Below are 23048 nucleotides of genomic sequence, written 5' to 3' on the forward strand. Positions count from 1 at the left end.
GTCGAACTTAATGAACGTGCCCCAACATAACTTGTTAATACCAAAAAGTCTCGCGTAAGTTCGGACTATGCCACTACCCAGACGAAACGTATCGTAACAAGATGGCCCACAACATTAACTTCCGGCATAATAGTACTACGTGTAGTTAAACTTTATTTCCTCCCACACCACATCGCACGCCTGCGGATTCCACAATCACCGGCAAAGAAGTGCGACATAACCCAGAGACCCCAAAAGGTATTCACCACCGCCGACCTGTCGATCCAGTAAAGGAATTCACCACCACCGATCAGACGATCCCGGAATGGACATTACCACCGCTGATCTGACGACCCTGGATAGGAATTCACCATCGCTGATCCGACAGATCCCGGATAGGAAATCACCCCTGCAGATCAGACGAACCAGGAATGGAACTCACCGCCGCTGATCCGATGGATCCCGGAACGGACATCTACACAATCAAGTACCCCAACCGACACCAATCAGAGATCCCACATGGACATCACCATCGCTGATCCGACAGATCCCGGATAGGAAAACACCTCCGCAGATCTGACGATCCAGGAATGGATATCTCCGTCCAATTACTGACACCCACTACAGACCCTTGCCCCTTCCCGAGACCGACGCACACCATGACGCTCCAACGCCACCGAGCAACACACCACCATCTCCAAGACGGCACCCAACACCAACACACGAAGACGCGCTATATAGACTAGCTTACAATCCACTTATTTATGTTGACTTAACTTATACCAATGTATAATTTTTCTTTGGGGGGTAGAATGCAACGGTTTAGGCCTACCGTTGCAGACGACAGTGGACGGAAGCGTTTAATTTTCAAACCGCTGGTTTATGCTCAGTCCACTGCCGTCTTGTAACTACCTTAACCCCAAATATCCAATTAATTCCGGTTGCCACCCTTCCCCCTTTTGCGGATAGGAGTTAGCATCCCTCTGGGATTATATAAAAGAAAGATTTTTATGTTGTATAGGCAGTTCACATTTACACCCGGGTGAATGTAGTCGCTATAATTTTCCTGAACCTTATAGTTCAGTCTCTTTTGTTTCATTTAAAAATTATTTTAGTTTATGTTAATAAAATCAAAAGTTTTGATTAACCGATCGCTATGCCTTCTAATTTAAAGTTAACGTATTTGAAATATTTTGAAACGCCTTGTCAACGGAATCGAACTTTTTTTTCCGTTGCAAACTGTTTCTTATGAATTAAACAATCCACTGTTAGTAACAAGTAGTTTATAAAATGATAACGTAACATCACTGTATGACTGATTCAATAGGATCAAAATTGTTTTAACGAATAATCTGGTCCTCTACATTGGTTTAGTTTGCAGCGGTTTCGCCCAGAAACCGTTGCAGACGACGCAAGGGACAGACATATTCTCCGGAATATGTCCGCTCCTTTCGTCGTCTACGTCACCTCCTTCCTCCTTCTCTCTTCCCCCCTTTAATTTTTCCTATATAAGCGCGTGTAAGACCCACGGCTCTCTCTCTCTCCTCTTCGTTTCTTCTTCACTTCACGTCGCCGGAAGCCCTGTCTCGCACCGCGATAGTTTTGTTCTCGCGACGTCGTCATCCTAAGGGAAACTTTCGCGAAGTTTTTCTTTATGTAAAATTAAAAAGTCATTAAAATCTTCTTTTTTTTCGAATTCAACATGAGCAGAAGGTATGAATGAAATTCTTTTTATTGAATTCCAACGGGAGGAAGTTAATTAATTAGGCCTATCTTTACAATTCCCGTTTTTAAGACTTAACGTTGTCACGAGGTCCCCCTTAATTAAATTAGGGCTACCTAACGTCCTGTAACGGAATCCCCCTTTTTTCACGACCGGCCAGTTTAATTTTCCCCGGGGTAGTCCGTTGCAAATGGTGCCGTGCCCGTCTTTTTGAACCCTCGGTTATTGTTTTTCCCGTCCCGTCGCTTTTCTTCGTCGGCGGGGTGGTCGGGCCCGATTCGTGTGTTAGTTACAGGCTAGTTCTAGTTTGAGTTAGATAGCCGCCATCTTGGAAATTTCCTTCTCGAACATTCGAAGGCGTGCTTCCACATTTTTTCAAATCAATTTCAATCATCGAAATTAATTATTATAGTATTTATTTAGATTAGTATTATTTATTTTTAGAATAGAATCTTGTGATATCCCAAATTATTTTTCGAATAGATAGATTTTTGGATTTAAATATTTTTGAAAATTTTAATGAATCATCCCGAATCGTGCCCAAAGTTAAAATTATATCGCGAACGCAAGGATTCGGATATTTCTTCGGTTTCCTCCCGTGAATCGGAAAATTCGGGATACACGTGGCCGGAGGCTAAGCCAAACCGCGTGGTCGGTAATATCCTACGTCCCTCTCGGCTAACTGAAACGAACATGGCACACGCGGCAAACCAAAATGAGGAACCCTTATGGGATAGTAATTATGATTTAAGTAGATTTTTATACAACCAAGAAGAAAGGATAGACAATCCCTCGCAGAATGAAACAATTCCAAAGTCAGTTGAGGACGAATCGAATAAACGCGCTAGAAACTTAGCCTTATTCCGTCGCACAAGCCAAGTTTACAACCACCATAGGGCAAATAACATTCAAAATAGGTATGGAGGGAGTAGCCCTGACTTGGTAAATGTACCTGAACCCCTACAAACTAGTCAACCCACACCCAGAGTAGAAGTAGCTCAAGATAACGCATATACTAGGGCCAAGAGATTTATGAGTAATTGGGCCCCAACTAGTCAAATGAATCCCCCAATTATGTCTACTATACCAATCACAGCACCTAATACCCCTCCTTGTGGAACCATTCCACGTACTAGTTCGGTGATATACACAAATGCCTCTCTTAGACAGAATATAGCTACTCCAGTATCTGTAGGACAAACACAGAGACCCCCTAGACAGTCACCTAATATCCCACAAAGGATTTCACAACCCCTTCCTGGTCAAGGCTATAGTCAGCCTCCAGGAATGTCAAATCCTCAACCCCAACAGAATAATACAAGTAGTGGAGGTGCTCAACAGGCCGCATTTCTAGCCTCTATTTTACAATCTTTCGCAAATATGGCCATCGCTAGCCAAGGCGGCGTAAAAGGTTTAGATCCCCCGGATAGACTAGCTTTTTACGGCAGGCAAAACGAAAGTGTACCGGAGTTTCTCAGACAGTTTGAGGAATACGCGACTTTCCACAAAATTAGCGAGGACGAGAGAATGCATGTTATGCCCCTCCTCTTACGAGAAAATGCCCTATACTGGTTTCGCTCCCTCCCTCAAGGAATGGGATGGCCCGAATTTAAAGGGAGACTGAAACGACATTATAAAATTGAGGATGAGGAAGCTAAGGTTAGAATAGATCTAAATAATAGGCTACAGAAACCCAATGAGTCAGTAGACGAATTTTTCGGTTATTTTGCAAGGGTAAACCAAAATCTACATCCCCCAATACCGGATAATGAATTACTCATAATGATAAAACGGAATTTAAGAAATGAATTAAAAGGGCTTCTAATGTTTATCCCCCTGTACACTACCGCGGATTTACATGACGCCTGTTTAAAAATCGAACAAACCTTAGGCTTAAATAAACCCAAAGCTAGTCAACCCCCAAGTAAGACAAATCCTAATGAGGAAAAAGCTCAACAAATCCCTGAGACTCAAGTTAAAACCTATCAGGAACCCATAATAATTAGAGAACAACCAGTATATCAGATACAACCCCAAGTAGTCCCACAATCTCAAGTGATACCCCAACCCCAGATAATGTCTCCACAACCAGTTATACAGCAGGTAGCTCCCCCAACAGCCGTTTATACGCCAGTAACAACTCCCCAAGGGTATATCCCGCAAATAGGACCATATTACGCAAACACGGACACAAACCTTGAGCGGTACATCCCTCATGGGAACACCACCCTCCCTCTTCCGGAAGGATCCCAAAATCCTTTCCACGTCCAATATGTCCCTCAAAGCTACCCAGCTCAACATTATAGAACTCCTTTCCCGAGACCCAGTCCCCAAACAAGGCAATCCAACCCCGAACCCAGAAATCAGCCAAGACAACAAAACCAACAACGAGACGAATATCCTCGCCGAACACGAGTCTTTGAATCGAGAAATCAAACTAGTGAACCAAGGGAACGTGAACCTCGACAATTAGCCCTTCCACCAATTCCCAGACGTCAACAGGACCAGAACCCGGGAGGACACAACCCTCCGGTAAACAACCAAGGAGCACGACAAATAACCTGTTTCAACTGCGGTGGCTTAGGTCACTACGCAACCGAGTGTCCGTCGGCCAGAATGGAAAGAAATCGAGGTCAGTTTCCGGGAAACTCCAACTCGGGGGGGAATATCAGAGGACGTTTCCCTCCCGCGACTCAATAGTCCATCAAAAAGAAGACCGAATTGTGACCACGCCACTTCACTTGGCCACAATTCAAAGAAGAGGACTCCCAAAGAGGAACCCTCATTTAATAAAAATAAAATTTGAACACACAATCCTACATACAAGAATCGATAATGGTGCTGAAGTATCCATGATAAGCCTAGACCAATGGAGGGCCATACAAAGATTTAGGGGAGAAAATAAACTAGAACCTAAGTCAGAAAGATCAGAATGCATAGTCATGGGGAACGGACAGTACTCTTTTACTAAAGGCTCAACAGTATTAGACTTTGAAATAAAATTTGAACAAGACATCATTAGGAATTTTAGTCAAGAGTTTCATATTGTCCCTTCACTCCTATGTGACGCAATATTAGGCCAAGATTTCCTAGAAGATTGGAATACTATTATCGATTTTGGAACTTTAACATGCTCTATAAATGGACTAACACTTAAACTATTAGAGGTGTCAGAGGACAAATTGCCCCCGTCACCTCAAATGGTAAATAACGTCAACGAAGCAGTTGATTCAACCTCTCTCTCGTACAAGCAGAAGAGAGAGTTGAAGGAACTCCTTCTCAGATTTCCGGAACTATTCAGCGACAAGTTAGGAAGAACCAGTCTGGTAGTCCATGAAATACACACAGGTAACGCTAAGCCTATACATAAAAGAGCATACCGCGTTAGCGACGAAAAGAAGAAAATCATCGAACAAAACATCTACGATATGCTAAAAGATGGCATCATAAAACCCTCCACGTCACCATGGGCCTCACCAGTCGTAATCCTGGAACAAGACGACGGATCAGGAACAGGAAAAAAGAAGTACCGCTTCTGCATCGACGTTCGGGAACTGAACGCAATCACCGCAAAGGATCCTTACCCTATTCCTCGTATAGACGAAACCTTAAGTAAGTTGGGGAAACCCAAATACATCACAGCGTTGGACCTGAAATCAGGCTACTGGCAAGTCGAAATGGAGCCAGGAAGTTCACCAAAGACCGCCTTCATCACTCACGCCGGAAAATACGAATTCAACGTTCTTCCTTTTGGACTTTGCAATGCCCCAAGCACATTCCAGCGTCTGATGGATGAGGTATTCCGAGATGGAGAAAATTTCTCTATCGTAGTATACTTAGATGACATCCTGATCGCATCCGAAACTTGGAAGGAGCAGAAGAACGCTTTGGAATACGTCATGACCAAATTGAAAAACGCAGGCCTCACTCTTCAATTGAAGAAATGCAGATTTGCCCAGTCAGAAGCAGTAGTCCTGGGACACGTCATCAACGAAACCGGAATCTACATCGATCCGTCCAAAGTGGAAGCCATCAAGGACTATCCGAAACCGAAGACGCTAAAACAACTTCAACGATTCCTTGGAATGGCTGGATGGCACCACAGATTTATAGCACACTATTCGAAGATAGCCACTCCTCTAAACCACCTGAAAAAGAAAGGAGTCAAATTCGAATGGGGTCCCGCTCAAGAGGAAGCATTCCAGAAAATCAAGGAAGCCATCTGCAGTTCCCCGCCTCTAGCAGCCTACAAGCCAGATGCGCCAAGTATCCTAACTACGGACGCCTCAAACGCGGGCCTAGGAGCAATGCTATCACAGATCCAAGACGGAACTGAAGTTCCAATCGCTTATGCCAGCAGAAACCTAAGAAATGCCGAAGCAAATTACAGCACATCAGAGAAGGAATGTCTCGCGATATACTGGGCCATAGGACATTTCCGCCCGTACCTGGAAAGTAGACCTTTCACCGTCGTAACCGACCATAAAGCACTACAATGGCTATTCGGACTCAAGGAGCCGAACTCTAAACTCGTCAGATGGGCCATGTATCTCCAAACCTTCGATTTCAAGGTCCAACACAAGAAAGGAGTCGAAAATATTGTCGCCGACGCCCTTTCAAGAGCCCCACTTGGACTGTTTGCTATGTCAGTCGCCTCCAACGTTGAAGAGGAAAATCAAGAAGCGTCATCAGAAAACTCGAATGTCCCCTCGGATCACTCTCATCATGCGTACATTCTTCCTCCATTTCCGCACGCGAACTTTCACATCTTCGACCGAGATGACATCATTACCGCACAAGGAGAAGACCCAGTTATTCGCGAAATCATTGAACTATTACGACAAGAAAACCCGCCAGAACACCCAGATTTCGAGATGGTCAACAACTTGATATACAGAAAAGCGTCTGGAACACGTCCAGCAAGAATCTATCTACCAAAATCGCTCAGAAGAGAAACCATGAGACTTCTCCATGATCATCCACTTTCCGCCCACCGAGGAAACTACAAGACAAAGGAAAAAGTTGGACATCGATATTGGTGGCCCGATCTGGACAAGGACGTAAGACAATATGTCAAAGAGTGCGTCCTCTGCCAGCAATACAAGATAAGCAACAGGAGGACTCCCGGACTTATGATATCCACAGTCCCGACTGGACCCTTTGACAAGATAGGAGTAGACATCATGGGGCCATTTCCCGTTAGCCGAAGAGGATACAAATTCCTACTCGTGTTCACAGACTACATGACCAAGTTCGTCGAATTAGTCCCTCTGAAAAGAATAACAGCGGATGCTTGCGCCCTAGCCCTAAAGAACTTTGTTTGCCGATGGGGAGCACCAAAACAGATCCTAAGCGATAGAGGAACTCAGTTCGTTTCTTCTCTATGGCACAACACCTGCAAGTTATTCAACATTGGACCCATCCACACTTCTCCCTATCATCCACAGTCAAACATCACAGAGAGAGTTAATCGCGTTCTTGGAGAAACAATTTCAATCTACGTGGAGAACAATCACCGAACGTGGGACGAAACGTTGAACGCTCTCGCCTTCGCGATAAATTCAGCCCCACACGAGACAACCAGAAGATCTCCCTTCTACCTCAATATGGGAAGAGAACCAAGACTCCCATGGGACATTGACATCGGTATGCCCTTGGAAGAATTTGAAGACCGATCCGAGACACTAAAAATACTTAAAGACCAATGGAAACTAACAAAGAACTTTTCAAAATTGGCTCAAGCCAAACAGAAAAAATACTACGATTTAAGGAGAGAAGATCTCGAATTCGACGTTGGAATGATAGTGTGGAAGTTAACTCATCCCCTATCTAACGCCAATATTGGACGAATGGGAAAACTGTGCCCGAAATGGACTGGACCTTTCAAGATCGTGGAAAAAAGAAGTCCCCTTGTGTACGTCCTCGAAGACATGATCTCTGGACAGAAAACAGGTCCCATAAACATAGCTCAACTCAAACTTTACCAAACTTCAGAAGTTCCCCTAGAGGAGAATGAAGACTCAGAAACTCCCAGAGAAGAAATAATCGAACAGGTCGAAAACATCCCTGAGGAGAATATCCCGGAAGATGAAGCTACTCAGCCAAAAGAAATTATTCCTCCACCGAGATCAAGAACTCCGACTCCAGAAGGAACACCACCCCCAGAAGTACTAGAAGAGAGACCTCAACCTTCCTCAGAGTCTTTTGAGGAAGTAGAAGAAATGATAGGCCCATTCCGATTTGTTGACAGAATACCGAAAAAGAAAACTCAAGAACCAGAAATACGTCAACCAGAAGAAATCCAACCGGAATCAGAGTCACGGGAACCCATTGTCAATCAAGGAGAGACGCATCCAGAAACCGAGCCATTGCCTCAAGGACCTCTAACTCCTCCAGCGACAATTCAAGTGAATCCCCCTTCAATTCCGATAGTCGAAAGACCAAAAAGAGATCACCCCACAACAACGACAACAGAAGGAATCAGACCTAGAAGAAAAACGCTGCGAAAACTGAGCACTTCTACTGATGACGATAGAATGTCCGAACCGGAACCGGAAAAACGAGGTCATCCGACTACCTCATCCGCCGCTCCTGGACCTAAAAGACGACCAGTAAGAAAATCAATAAGTAGCAGTCTTTCCAGTGACGAACCCGAGATCCCCGATCTCCGAAAGAGAAGTCACCCAACGACCACATCTTCTTCCATGGGACGAAAAAAGAAACAATTAAGAAAGTCATCAAGTAGTACCACTACAAAAGAACCCTTAATTATTCAAAATCCACCTATTCAAAGAAGAGAAAGACGGCCGCAAACCCAACAACCCGATCAACTAAGTTCATCCTCAGACGAAATAGACCGAGTAGCCGATAGAGAAAAAAGGAGAAAACGAGCCAGAATTCCGACAACAGGGAGTTCTTCGGCAAGACCAAGGAGAAAGACTCCAAAACTTCATACACTATCGACAAGTCCAGAAGGAGAACCACATCATCGAGAAACAAATCCTGAACCACTCATCTCCTCGACCCCTGAACGTTTAATTCCTGTAGATGAACTTTCAGAATCCCCTAGTAGCGGAGAAGTTTATCAACCTATACTGTCTTCTGATCAACTTCCGACAAATTACGAGAAACCATTCAAAAAGGGTTGGGTTCGCGAATTATGTTACCGCCACACTGTCCAACCTGGAAAAGTAGACATGGACGTATACTACTATCCCCCAGGACCAAAAAGCCGCATGCTACGATCGAGAAACGAGATATCCCAATATTTACACGAACAAGGAATCGTCAATTTAGCACCAGAGGACTTTACTTTCAAACGAATACCGATAGCAAAACCTCCTTGGGAGAGAGTCCGCTTGGCTCACCCACGACGTACCGTGCTAACGGCCGTCTAGTATCCAAAATCCTTACACATAATTAACTTCTTCCCTTGGGAATTATTCTTATTTAGTATTTACGTTCTTATTTGCTAATGATGTTATAAATTTCAGAGATAGCCCGAAAGCACCGTTGTACTGGACCACGGGACCCAGAATGAGCAGACAAAGAATCGACACCGTCGCACCAGAAGACTTCCTATTGGACCCCCTAGTGAGAGACTTTGAAATAGTGTCACTCCCAGCCGCCCGGGTTTTTCACCAAGAAGATTCAATCAACGCCACTGAAAATCCCCAACCTCGCTTTCAGGATGTATTAATCCTTCACCCAGACCCCGAAGAGGGACCAGACATGGAAGCAGGAGCCGCCAGAGTGGAAGTTCCAGAGGAAGAAGAAAGGGATGGAATCCCCATTGAAATAAGAATCGCTAACTCAATCGAAGTTGCCGAAACGGGAAACCTCCCTAGGGAACCTCCACCAATCGTCGCTGGAACCGACGTAGAACGTACACCCACCCTCGACACCGATGAAGAAAGAAATCCCCTCGAGCCCCCTGCCGCCACCGTTGACAACCAAGAAGAAATCCCTCCGGAGCCCCCTGCGAATCCCACCATCGCCGGGGAAAACATTGAAGAAGGAGAACAAACCGAAGCCGCCGCCACTATCCCGGTTCCCCCTGTTGTCCGTCGACCCACCGTATCTCAGTTAGAGACCAACTTTCTGGACTATGGACCCATACCAATCCCCCAAGAAAACCTCTACGAACTGGACGATTACGCTAAAATATTTCTGCAAGAACAACCATACCAACGCGCCCCGCCCAGGAACAGGGAGCTATACCCAGTCACGTGGGATAACATTTCACAAGGAGACCTTGTCAGGTTATATCCAGTCACTCCCCAGGGATTTCCATTGATAACCCGACCTCCACCTCACTACAAATGCGTCGCCTGCAACGCAGAGGGATTGCACCGATCATCACTATGCCCAAAAAAATTCGTCCAAAAAGACCGCCAACTTGGAATATACAACACACGCGTCGCGTATTGAAACTTAACTTTAAAATTAATAATTTTGTGTTTAATGAAAAAAAAGAAAAAAAAAAAAAAAAAAAAACATTTCTCGTTATAACGGGTTACGTAGACCCTTTTTCATTATCTTCCCCCTTTAGCTTTTTTCTATTCTAATTCTCTTTTTTCGAGGGGGCGTTTGCAGCGGTTTCGCCCAGAAACCGTTGCAGACGACGCAAGGGACAGACATATTCTCCGGAATATGTCCGCTCCTTTCGTCGTCTACGTCACCTCCTTCCTCCTTCTCTCTACCCCCCTTTAATTTTTCCTATATAAGCGCGTGTAAGACCCACGGCTCTCTCTCTCTCTCCTCTTCGTTTCTTCTTCACTTCACGTCGCCGGAAGCCCTGTCTCGCACCGCGATAGTTTTGTTCTCGCGACGTCGTCATCCTAAGGGAAACTTTCGCGAAGTTTTTCTTTATGTAAAATTAAAAAGTCATTAAAATCTTCTTTTTTTTCGAATTCAACATGAGCAGAAGGTATGAATGAAATTCTTTTTATTGAATTCCAACGGGAGGAAGTTATAATTAATTAGGCCTATCTTTACAATTCCCGTTTTTAAGACTTAACGTTGTCACGAGGTCCCCCTTAATTAAATTAGGGCTACCTAACGTCCTGTAACGGAATCCCCCTTTTTTCACGACCGGCCAGTTTAATTTTCCCCGGGGTAGTCCGTTGCAAGTTGTGCTGGTTAATCCAGGAGGACAGTGTCGTTATATAATTTAATTAGTCAAATAATTTTCATGTTTACAACCCAGATTCTCTCAACCTAACCACGTTAGAAACGGAGGGTTACGTTGTTTTCTATTTCCAGAGTCCACTTTGCCGTTTGTTTATTGGTTTAAATTGCTATGAATTGTAAAGGTATTTGATTTAATTACTGATATTAAAGCTAAACTATAGAATAACATCATTCATTAACATATTGTATAGATAATCTTTATGTTACCACAAACCTAGCTCAGGATATGATAAAAATTTAACGCAATTTGTTGGAAATAATCAAAAACTCCTCTAAACATTAGAGTTAAGGTGAATTATTTTTTAAAAGACATTTTATAAGCTTAATGAGCACTGACGACAAGTTAATTTCAACGTAATTAACTGTAATTAAGGTAAAATTAAACTAAAATATACATTTTTTTGGATGAAAACTCAGATAACTCTTAAATGATGTTCTTGATTAAGATTGTATCTACCCAAGCCGTTGGTAAAGCCCCACACATAAGCTAATTTAAATTATCTCCAAAGTACCTTAATAGGCGCGAAATTCAAAACTTTAGCGTAAAATGAGAATCTAAAACTCCACTAAAAATTGCAATTAAGGTGAAGTATACATTTAAACTCATTTTATAACACTAAATGTATAGTGCCAAAACACAGTCCTACGTTAATTAAACATAATTAACGTGAAATTAAACCAAAATATACATTTTTTGGATAAAGGCTCAAATAACTTTTAAATAAACTCTTTAATTTTGATTAAAACTACCCGAGCCATTGGTAAAGTCGAATATTTTCTATTTGACACTTAAGTTAATTTAAACTATTTTAAAGTACAATAATTGCCGCGAAATTCAAAAGTTTTGGGTTAAAAAATGAATTTGCGGAAAAAATATTAAACTGCACTAAACATTGCAATTAGGGTAAAAAATTCAAATAAATTTTAAGCTTAATCCACTCTCACGAGAACCACGCTCGAATTAAGATTAAAACATCACAAGTTTTTCGTACAGCCACAGTAGTTTCCTATTTCACTTTCAAATTAATTTAAATGATCGTTAAAATACATCAGAAGCGCATACATTAAAATTTTAGGGTGATTGCAATTAAAGTTAATATTTTATTGAAACTTGTTTTATAAACGAAATCCACGCTAGATAAACAAGATAAGCCGTTAAATTAAACTTAAGTATAATTAATGTGAAATTAGCCCAAAACACGAATGTTTTGGGTAAATTCATAGATACCTTATAATTAGACTAACAAATTAAAATTAAAACTACACTTATCTTTCAACCAGCCTCCATTTTCCTGTTGAATTCTTACGATTAATTAAATTGTCATTTAAAAGCATTTTTCCCATTTTTAAAAGAGAGCCATTGAAAAGGCGCGATATTTAAAAGTTTTGGGGCAAAATAGTGATTGTTCCGCAAGAGTCAAACAGGCACTCCTCTAAAGTTTGCAATTTAGGAGAATTTCTTATTCAAACTCGTATAATAAACTGCAATAACACTAATAAAAGAAGATAAGCCGTTAATTTCAACTTAATAACCATATTTAACGTGAAATTAATCGAAAACAACAGGTTTTTTGGGTAACTATAGATAACCTTTAACTGAAATAAGAAAATAAGATTAAACTACGCGAGTTCTTTCAGCCTAAACGTTTTCCTATTTAACACTAAAATTAATTACATTATCACTATAATGCATTTAATAGGCTCCAAATACAAAATTTTAGGGTTAGGAATGTGTCAAAATGTAACTTTTCCATTTAAATTTTAATCTATCATTAACATAGTTCGTAAAATCACCAGCAACAATTTAATCTGGCAACATTCAATGCTGTTGGTCTGATCTCGACAATACTGTATGTGTATACAGTGTTACGAAACAAATATTTTTCTTCCATTTCAAATACCGTCGTTTTTAAACTTCTTTCATAAATAAAGTACAACCATAAGTCTATTATGTAAGGTCCCCATAATAGACTTATGGTACAACATTATATGCTTATCGAAATCAATGTTATTGGATATAAGTTAAATGTAATTAACGATAATTAAGTACTTCTTTAAGCAATTAGAAATAGATCAACCCCAAATGTTTGACGGTAAAGCAAAAATAAAATTATTCAAATTTTAATTACATTAAGACTGAAGTGACAGATATTATAAAAAAACGTCTTGGTTTGGACCAAGGCCGAAAAACAAACGATATGTGTGAGGTTTATCATTTGACTGAAGTTTCAGATATTGCAATTGTTTTAGTTATTTTTATCCATTTAATCCTTAATCAGTATTAAATTCAATCAACTGATTTTACTGTTAATCGATCCATTCCCTCTAAATTAATTTAAAAAATTACATATCTACGCTTTTTCAAGAACAATTACATTTTCCGAAAACATTTTATCATGAAATTAATTATTTTGAAGGGATTTCGTGTCGATGATTACTAACTTGAAAGCACATTGACGGTCATAGTTTTAATTAAGGCTGGCTTGACAAATTTTGAAGTTTGCAGCAAAAAAGTTTAAATCTGTAGTAAGTTTCTGAGAAGACTGATGTTCAAGAAATTATGATAAATAACTTATTTTGCTCAAACTTATTTATAAACTAATGTCGTCCTCATAAGACAAAGCATCAACGTTTATCGTGTGTGGTTTCTTTGAGTAGGTGGCACTCTGTAGCACACAAAAAATTTATTATTTTATTTTAATGTATGCGCTTTTGATGTAACTCCCCCCCCATTCCTTCATATTCCCAATATATACAGTTTTACAATCACCAGTGGTTCCAGTGTATGGGTCATCTGAGCCGTCGCAACACACTCAGCCAATATTATCATATAGTTCGAGACCTTTTCACATTAGTGAACGGTACATGACTCTCCGGACTTGCCCGCCAACATTAATAACCTAAAACTATAAAACATTCGTGTACATGAATGATTACGGTTGTGGCCTGACACTCGCTAGCGCCTGAAGGACCGATAACTCAGTGTAATCGGTGTACATTTGTAAGTGAGTGGACCATTTTGGAAATTACATACAGATAATTAAAACACAGGGGTGATACCACCATTGAGGTCTTCTCTCTCTCTTGCCTAGAAGCACCGCTATAGGCAGTGAGATTTGACTAGCCTCTTGCCTGTAGTGAACTTTGGCACAGTCTGGCGGTGACCCTTGGTGTGAGGGAGAATACCCCAATGGTGGCCTCGCCCCTGTGTGTTTTCCGAAATGGTCTTTATGCGTACTAAAAGGATTACACGTAATACGTAACCGGTGTACAAGTAGTGCCAACAATGTAGAAAGGGGTGGTGACGTTTCAAATGAAGACTGAATTATGACCAAGAAATTCTAAAGCACGGAGAGGGAAATTGCAGTGCAATCTTTTCTTCATAGAGGCGACAATAGAAATGTAGCATTTCGTTATACGAAATTAAATGTATAAATTAGTGCAACACCCTTGTTTGGAATCCACTATTAAATATTTACATTTTCCTTTCGAATTATGTCAAAGTTCACCTGCTCTTTTAAGAAAGTCAGTAGAATATTTCAAATATTCTATATTGACACCTCAATACGTACTCCCTTCAAAATAATTAATTTCATGATAAAATGTTTTCGGAAAATGTAATTGTTCTTGAAAAAGCGTAGATATGTAATTTTTTCAATTAATTTAGAGGGAATGGATCGATTAACAGTAAAATCAGTTGATTGAATTTAATACTGATTAAGGATTAAATGGATAAAAATAACTAAAACAATTGCAATATCTGAAACTTCAGTCAAATGATAAACCTCACACATATCGTTTGTTTTTCGGCCTTGGTCCAAACCAAGACGTTTTTTTATAATACATTAGAGCCGTCATCAGGCCTTATCTAAGGGAGCTACCGCTCCCTTAGAATACTGAATTTCTTGGTTTTATAAGCGACGATCTTTACTCATCTGAAGATGCCGTTGGCCCTGAAGGAGAGAAGCTCTTAAACCCGACTTTCTCATGCGGTGGTTCAAATGTAGAGAATTCGAATGTAGAAGATGAAGTTGAAATTTCCGCTTCAGAAATTTTAAAAGATCTCGCCCAACAAATTAATTGCGAGAAAATATCTCTCTTCAACATAAATCGTAGAAGAATTTTAGATGGCGCATTAAGGGGATTTAAAAAGAAAGGGTTTAGACCAGAAAACAAAATTTCCGTGTGTTTTTCTGACGATTTGCATACCGCCGAAGGAGCAATTGACGCTGGAGGACCGAAACGGGAATTTCTGCGCCTTCTTTTAAAGGATTTTCTTTCAAGTCATATTTTCTGTGGAACTGAAAATTGCAAGTACCTCAACATGAGTCTGTCAGCTATGAAAGAGGATTTATACTTCTATGCAGGAATGGCGGTTTCGCTTTCCCTTATTCATGGAGGCCCAGGGCCAAGATGTTTTTCACAAACGACATACAAGTCGTTGTTTGAAGACCCATCTAAAATCCCATTAAGCATTCAAGATGTCCAAGATTTTGATCTTCGCGATAAACTATATCGATTTCAGAATTGCCAAACCCTAGAAAGCCTGCAGAAAGCCGGGGAAGAACTGTCAGAATTAAGATATTTTTCTGGAAGCAGCAAAGCAATTCTAAGACTAGAAGATAAAGACGAAATATTAAATGACCTCTTGCGTGGGTGTGTTCTAATTAGGTGCTCTGAAGCACGTTCAAGATTCATTGTTGGACTTGAAACCTTGAATTTGTACGACATGATTAAGAGGAATCCCAAATCCTTCGAAAGTATATTTTGCTCCACTGAAGAATCGTTAACTGCCGCAACGTTTCTGAGATTGTGTGGAGTCATTAATTATTCCGAAAGAGGCAGCAATCAATTTGAAAAGGAAGTTGATACAATGACTTTCTTTCGAGAATACATCTATGACATGGAAGAAAATCCTTACGCTCTACAACTCAAAGATGTTTTAATTTTTACCACTGGAATGGATGGCGAACCACCCTTGGGATTTGACGTTACACCATCCATAAATTTTATTCATACTGATGGTAAATACCCAGAAGCAAGTACCTGCTCCTTGCAGTTAAGTCTCCCTACTATCCATAAATCATACGACGAATTTAAAACAAACATGGATTTCGCCTTACTGAATACCTATGGATTTGGAAAATTCTAAAAAAAGTTGTTAAAAGTAAACAACGGAAAGATAGTTTTGGTTTTCTCACTTGTTTAGTTTTCATTTGGCCCGAGCAAAGACCCGTTTTCGTTTAAAAAATAATTTTAATCATCTTTATTCTTATTTGAAAAATTAGTATTCCCAATTAGTAAATCCCAATAGAAATACATCCATTTAAAAATGACCAATGCCCAAAAATATTGTCAAGGTAAAAATATTATTTGTACGTCAACAAGTGTATTTGACTTTCATAAATGTAGTTATCTTTAGAATAAAAACGTCTTCATATAACAATCACATGTCTTTTTTTCCCCCTGTAACAAATTTGTTCACCCTTATCACATTAGAAGTAAATACTATTTAAAGGGGTAGGTTCAGGTTTATCCGAGTAAGTCAAACTAATATAATTTTCTATAAATTAATAACCCCTTAAGACATGTGAGTATCAGTAAAAATCACCGGAAATATTTTATTGCCACATTTAAAATCGGCCACCAATGTCAACCATTTCCTACCATTTTCTCGTTCCTTCGTGTTTGAGTACGTCCCTGATGACCAGCGGAACGCAGTAGCCGAACCGAAAGAAGACTCGAATGTATTTATAGTTGGCTCTACAAGAACAACACAGAATAGTTTAAACATTTCCCCGTGATTCCATTCTTTTGCCAGGCTAACTATTACTGCCGCGAGAGGGTTTCGAATCAGAAAATCCCGATACGTTTCACTTGTGACTTGTCGTATGCAAGTAGTATTCTAAGGGAGCGGTAGCTCCCTTAGATAAGGCCTGATGACGGCTCTAATGTATAAGGAAGGTTTTTGGATTGGTTGTAACTTTTTTCGTATTAAGTTTATTGTTTTGAAATTTTTCTACTGAACTAAATTCCGGGCCCTTAATATGTGGTAAAAATTTCAAGATGATCCATCCAATAGTTCGTTTTACAAAGCATAAAGTTGCTAAGGGTGGTTTTCATTTCCATAAAATTAATCACAGATTTTGGCGTAAAACTAGAAAATCTCCATAGAAATAACATGGTAAATTTTCCAAACTTACCCATTTTGTAACTACCCTTACAAAAATAACTATACGTTTCATAGATTTGAAAATGGTCTTAAATGAAAGCCCCATTTTTAAAGTAGGCGCCAATTTTTGTTTCATTAAGAAAAACAAAGTTTAAGTATTGTTTTTAATAGATTTAAGTACCTGCTCCGAATTACGTGGTTTACCCTTAAACTGGGAAACTTAAGACTTTTTTGCTTGGGTTAAGTAATAAAGAAAGTCATTCTAGGACTTACGTCGTTTTACTGCGGATATAGTGTCTTAAGATAATCAAATTGGTAGGGCAATTAGCTAGCTTAATTGTCATTATAACTTTTGCGCGTCCAACTAATTTAGTTGCGAAGTACAGATTAAACCAAATTAAACAAAATAAGCAATTAAAAATAATTAAACAAAATAAGCAATTAAAGATGATTACCAATTATAGGTAATTAATGTAGATTACATATTATAAGTAATTAAACTGGATTACCCATTGTAGGTAATTAATTTAGATTACCAATTAAAGGTAATTAAATTAGATTACCAATTAAAGGTAATTAAATTAGATTACCAATTAAAGGTAATTAAATTAGATTACCAATTAAAGCTAATCTGCATGGAATCTTTATGAGCATAGGAGTATGGAATCTTCTGTGCACAGGTCAATGGAATTTTTTGTTCATATGGTATATTTATGTGCACAAGTATGAAGAATCTTTATGTGCACACAAGTCTGAAGAATCTGTTTGTGCACAGGTCTACGACTTCTGTTTGTGCACAGGTCTGCGACTTCTGTTTGTGCACAGGTCTGCGACTTCTGTTTGTGCACAGGTCTGCGACTTCTGTTTGTGCACAGGTCTGCGACTTCTGTTTGTGCACAGGTCTACGACTTCTGTTTGTGCACAGGTCTATGGAATCTGATGTGCTCATTTCTATGACATCTCTTTTTGCTCAAGTCAATGTAATCTGTTTGTGCGCAAGTCTATAACATTTGTTTGTGCGCAAGTCTATAACATTTGTTTATGCGCAAGTCTATAACATTTGTTTATGCGCAAGTCTATAACATTTGTTTATGCGCAAGTCTGTAACATTTGTTTATGCGCAAGTCTAAAACATCTGTTTGTACACAAGACTAAAACATCTGTTTGTGCACAAGTCTATTACATCTGTTTGTGCACAAGTCTATTACATCTGTTTGTGCACAAGTCTAATACATCTGTTTGTGCACAAGTCTATTACATCTGTTTGTGCACAAGTCTATTACATCTGTTTGTGTACAAGTTTATTACATCTGTTTGTGCACAAGTCATAATCATCTGTTTGTGCACAGTTTTATGGAATCTTTTTGTGCAAATGGGTATGGAATAGTTTTGTGCTACGGGTATGAAATCTTTATGTACACAGGTCTATGGAATCTTTAGCGCGCAGGTCTATGGAATCTTTATGTGCACAGGTCTTTTGAAACTTGATGTGCACTAGTCTATAGAATGTTTTTGTGCACAGGTCTATGACTTCTGTTTGTGCACAAAACTATGGAATCTGACTTGAACACATCTATGACATCTGTTGTGCACAAGCCTGTGACTTCCACTTGGGTACAAGTCTACGGAATCTGTTTTATGCACAGGTCTCCGGAATCTGTTTATGCACAGGTCTCCGGAATCTGTTTATGCACAGGTCTCCGGAATCTGTTTGTGCACAGGTTTACGGAATCTGTTTCTTTACAGGTCTGCGGCATCTGTGCACAGGCCTACGGAATATTTTTTTTACCACAAGTCTAGGGAATCTTTTTGTGCACAGTTTTATGGAATCTTTTTGTGCACAGTTTTATGGAATCTTTTTGGGCACAGGTCTATGACATCTGTTTGTGAACAAGTTTATGACTTCTGTTTGTGCACAAAACTATGGAATCTGACTTGAACACATCTATGACATCTGTTGTGCACAAGCCTGTGACTTCCACTTCTGTACAAGTCTACGGAATCTGTTTGTGCACAGGTCTCCGGAATCTGTTTGTACACAGGCTTACGGCATCTGTTTGTGCACAGGTTTAGGGAATCTGTTTCTTTACAGGTCTACGGCATCTGTGCACAGGCCTACGGAATATTTTTTTAGCACAAGTCTAGGGAATCTTTTTGTGCACAGTTTTATGGAATCTTTTTGGGCACAGGTCTATGACTTCTGTTTGTGAACAAGTCTAAGACCTCTGTTTGCGCACTAGTCTATGGAATCTGATGTGCACATGTCCATGACATCTCTTTTTGCGCAAGTCTATGATGTATTTTTTGCGCAAGTCTATGGCATCTGTTTGTGCACAGCCCTGTGACTTCCTTTTGTGTACAAGTCTCCGGAATCTGTTTGTGCACAGGTCTACGAAATATTTTTGCGCACAGGCCTACTGAATCGGTTTGTGCCGAGACCTAAGAAATCTGTTTTTTCTAAAGAACATTTTTCTGCAAATGGATACGGGATATTTTTGTGCAAATGGATATGGAGTATTTTTGTGCACTGGTGTAGAAGATATTCTTCTGCATATTTTTGAGCATAGGGGTATGGAATCTTTTTGTGTAAAGGTATATGACATCTCTTTTTGCACAAGTTTATGACATCAGTGTGTGCGCAAGTCTATGACATCAGTTTGTGTGCAAGTCTATGACATCAGTTTGTGTGCAAGTCTATGACATTTACAGGAAATTATAGTAGACTAGCTGTTATCCGCGGCATCGCATGCTAGTAGTAAGAACTTCCATCAAGAATGGGTACATTTTACTGATTCGACTAATATTTTTGTAGCATCCTAGGAGCGAAGGCACTCGGCGTCGCCCATCAGCTCGTCGGGACATTTTTTATTACTTTACAAGCAACATTATATAAAGAAGGGTTTTTAAATATCTGGCCGCCATTTAAAATGATGGCAGCAAATCTATCCCGAAGAACCATTCAGCCCGTCTATAGGCTAAAAGAATCCAGTGTACTAAAGATTTTGTGAAATCGGTTGAAACGCGCGGACTTTCTTACAAAGAGAAGATTTTTTTACATTTCCGGGCGCCATTTATTAAGATGGAGGCGGATTGGAAAAATCTTTCTTTGTACGCGCCTACTACTTACGAGTAACGTTCCTGCAAATTTTCAGCCTTCTAGGGCTAGCGGTTTGGGCTGGGCGTTGATTATCAGTCAGTCTGTCAGTCAGTCAGGACTTTGATTTATATAGATATAGATGTATAATTAAAAAATAGGAAAATACAAGACAATTACTCTTGAAAAAATAGCAAAATATAGGTTGCAAATGCTTTTAGAGTATTAAGACAAGATTTACAAAGAAACTTTGGTTTAATTATAACCATAAGTTCGTAAGATATGTTACATAAATTTTTCACTGGTTACTGAGAGCTTGTCTCGAAGTGACGTAAATGAAACTTCATAGATTCTCGTAAAGCGACGCTTGATGAAGCCCTGTCAAAGGCTTAGTACAGACTAAATAGGAAGATGTTGTATTAGAGATAATATCCTGTAGATGTTATTTTTTATTGTTTTTATTTTTATATCGATCTGTTTAATGTTTTTTAATGTTCTCATTCAGTATATAAAATCAGTTGAATTCATGTTTAATTACGCAGTATGTTTCCGGCATTTAGTTGAATAAAGTTGAATCAGTTCTTGTTTAAACTTAGTGGTTAATTATTTTGGCATGACCCAGTAACAACAACAGGTTATAGGCCCAGTACGCTCCCACTGCGCATTAGAAATAGGTTAGAAGTCGTGAGTTAGCCAGTACGTGTCAAGATCAATTTCAAGGATGGCTGGAAGTCACCAAGTACGGATTGAAACACTGACGAAAGAAAATTACGATACCTGGAGGATGCAAGTAGAAGCTTTACTTAACAAGAACGACTTATGGGAATATGTCGAAGGGAAAATCACTAGACCAACTCTTATACCTGGAGCGGAAGGAAACTCTCAGTTGGTTAAAGACTGGGATAGGAATGACCGGAAAGCGAAATCGGATTTGATTCTGGCTATCAGTCCGTCAGAACTGAAACAGGTGAAGAATTGCGTCACTTCTCGGGACGTGTGGACAAAACTTGAATCTATATATCAATCAAGAGGACCGGCTCGCAAGGCAACTCTGCTGAAAAAGCTTACCCTGAAGAAAATGCAAGAGGGTGAAAATGTCCAGGAACATATGAAGGAGTTTTTCGAAACTGTGGACAAGCTGGCGGATATGCAACTGGTAATTAACCAAGAATTACTCGCCATAATGCTGTTATATAGTTTGCCGGAATCATTCGAGAATTTTCGATGTGCTATTGAAACCCGAGACACATTGCCGGATCCTGAAGCCCTGAAGGTTAAGATTCTTGAGGAAGCGAACGCTCGAATCTCAAAAACGGAGGGTCCAGTTCATAATGCGATGACAAGTAGCAGCCATCAACCACGAATGAAGTCCGTAACGGGTAGAATCAGAAGCCCGCGAGAAGGTAAAAGCACTTTCAAGTATAAATGTCATGGGTGCAGGAAACCAGGGCATAAGGTTGCCAACTGTCCAGAAAGAAGAAATGGAACTACTTACCGGGCTAGTACAGTAGAAGAAGCCATGATGGTAGAAAGCGAAAATGATGACCGGGCCCTAGATGACTGGTGTCTGGACAGCGGAGCCACGTCTCATATGTCCTCGAAGAAAGAAAATTTCCAGTCCTATCACGAAGTTACTAAGAAACTGAACCTGGCAAATATGGGATCCACGAAAATAGCGGGCATAGGCGATATCAAAGTATCCGGAACAACTGGAATTAGCGAAAAGGTCATGCGACTGGAACGAGCTCTTCATGTACCGGATCTGCGAACAAACCTCATGTCCGTCTCAAAGATTACAGATAGGGGCCATGAAGTAATATTCAAGAAAACCAGTGCTTGTATCCGGAAATCCGACGGAGAAGTTATAGCTGTTGCGGTCCGAGTTGGAGACCTCTATTTCCTGAGAAAACCAGATGACGAGAGCCATGCAGTACAAGTGGAAATTTCACCAAAGACCACCATCGAAGACTGGCATTTTCGTTTGGGTCACCTAAATGAAAGGACTCTAAAGGATATGTGTCGAAGAAATCTGGCATATGGGATTAATCTTAAGAAGGATGAAAATCTCGGCGTTTGTGAAATTTGCATAAAAGGGAAACAGTCGAAGATGCCTTTTCCGAAATCCGGTGAAGATCGTACCTCAGCCTTATTGGAAATAGTACATTCGGACGTATGCGGACCTATGCGAATTTCCTCATTGAGCGGAGCAAGATATTTTGTACTTTTCATTGACGACTATTCCCGGTGGAGTGAAGTAAACTTCCTAAAGCGCAAAACAGAAGTGCTGGAGGTCTTCAGAGATTTCAAGCAACGAGCAGAGTTACAAACTGGGAAGAAAATTAAAATCCTGCAGTCTGACAACGGTTCAGAGTATTGCAATCAGAATTTTGATCAGTACTTGAGAGAGAATGGAATCACCAGAAGGCTGACAGTACCGCATACTCCTGAGCAAAATGGGGTATCTGAGAGAATGAACCGGAGTCTACTGGACACGGCAAGATGCATGCTGATTCAGTCTAACCTTGCTCCGTCTTTTTGGGCTGAGGCCATATCAACTGCGAATTATGTCCGGAACCGCTGTCCTTCTCGAAGCATAAAGGGAGAAATACCCTATTCCAGATGGACGGGAAAGAAACCATCACTTCTTCATACAAAGATTTTTGGAGTAAAGGCGCTCATGCTAGACGAAGACGTTAAAAGGGGAAAACTCGACGCCAAAAGCAAGGAATGCATCTTCATTGGCTATTCGCTTGAATCAAAGGCTTACCGACTATGGATTCCGGCCGAGAGGAAGATTGTCCGAAGTAGAAATGTAAAATTCCTGGAGAAGTTCGATACTCAAGGCAGCTATGAAGAATTTTGTACCCCGGAAGTTTGCTCAAAGTACG

At 40.2% G+C, this 23048-nt stretch overlaps 2 protein-coding genes across 3 annotated transcripts; both read left to right on the top strand.

Annotated features, from left to right (window-relative positions):
• Window positions 1-9113: 9113 nt before the first annotated feature.
• LOC149646998 (uncharacterized) lies at window positions 9114-12000 on the top strand. Of its 2 annotated transcripts, none has more exons than XM_089849853.1 (2): window positions 9114-10631; window positions 10911-12000. In XM_089849853.1, exon 1 carries the CDS (start codon window positions 9239-9241, stop codon window positions 10130-10132), a length of 894 nt encoding a protein of 297 aa, XP_089705979.1. In that variant the 5' UTR covers window positions 9114-9238; the 3' UTR covers window positions 10133-10631; window positions 10911-12000. The 2 variants fall into 2 exon arrangements, with proteins under 2 accessions (XP_089705979.1, XP_089705978.1); XM_089849852.1 differs by having other exon boundaries at window positions 10967-12000.
• Window positions 10621-16046, top strand: LOC149646999 (G2/M phase-specific E3 ubiquitin-protein ligase-like). The gene is made up of 2 exons (XM_089849576.1): window positions 10621-10631; window positions 14813-16046. The coding sequence occupies exons 1-2, from the start codon at window positions 10621-10623 to the stop codon at window positions 16044-16046; spliced, it is 1245 nt and encodes a 414-aa protein (XP_089705702.1).
• The last annotated feature ends 7002 nt before the right edge of the window (window positions 16047-23048 follow it).

This window comes from Phalangium opilio, unplaced genomic scaffold (genome assembly GCF_054372755.1).
Source record: "Phalangium opilio isolate 3A_F unplaced genomic scaffold, DU_Popi_V2 ptg000089l_1, whole genome shotgun sequence".
Classification (NCBI taxonomy): Eukaryota; Metazoa; Arthropoda; class Arachnida; order Opiliones; family Phalangiidae; genus Phalangium; species Phalangium opilio.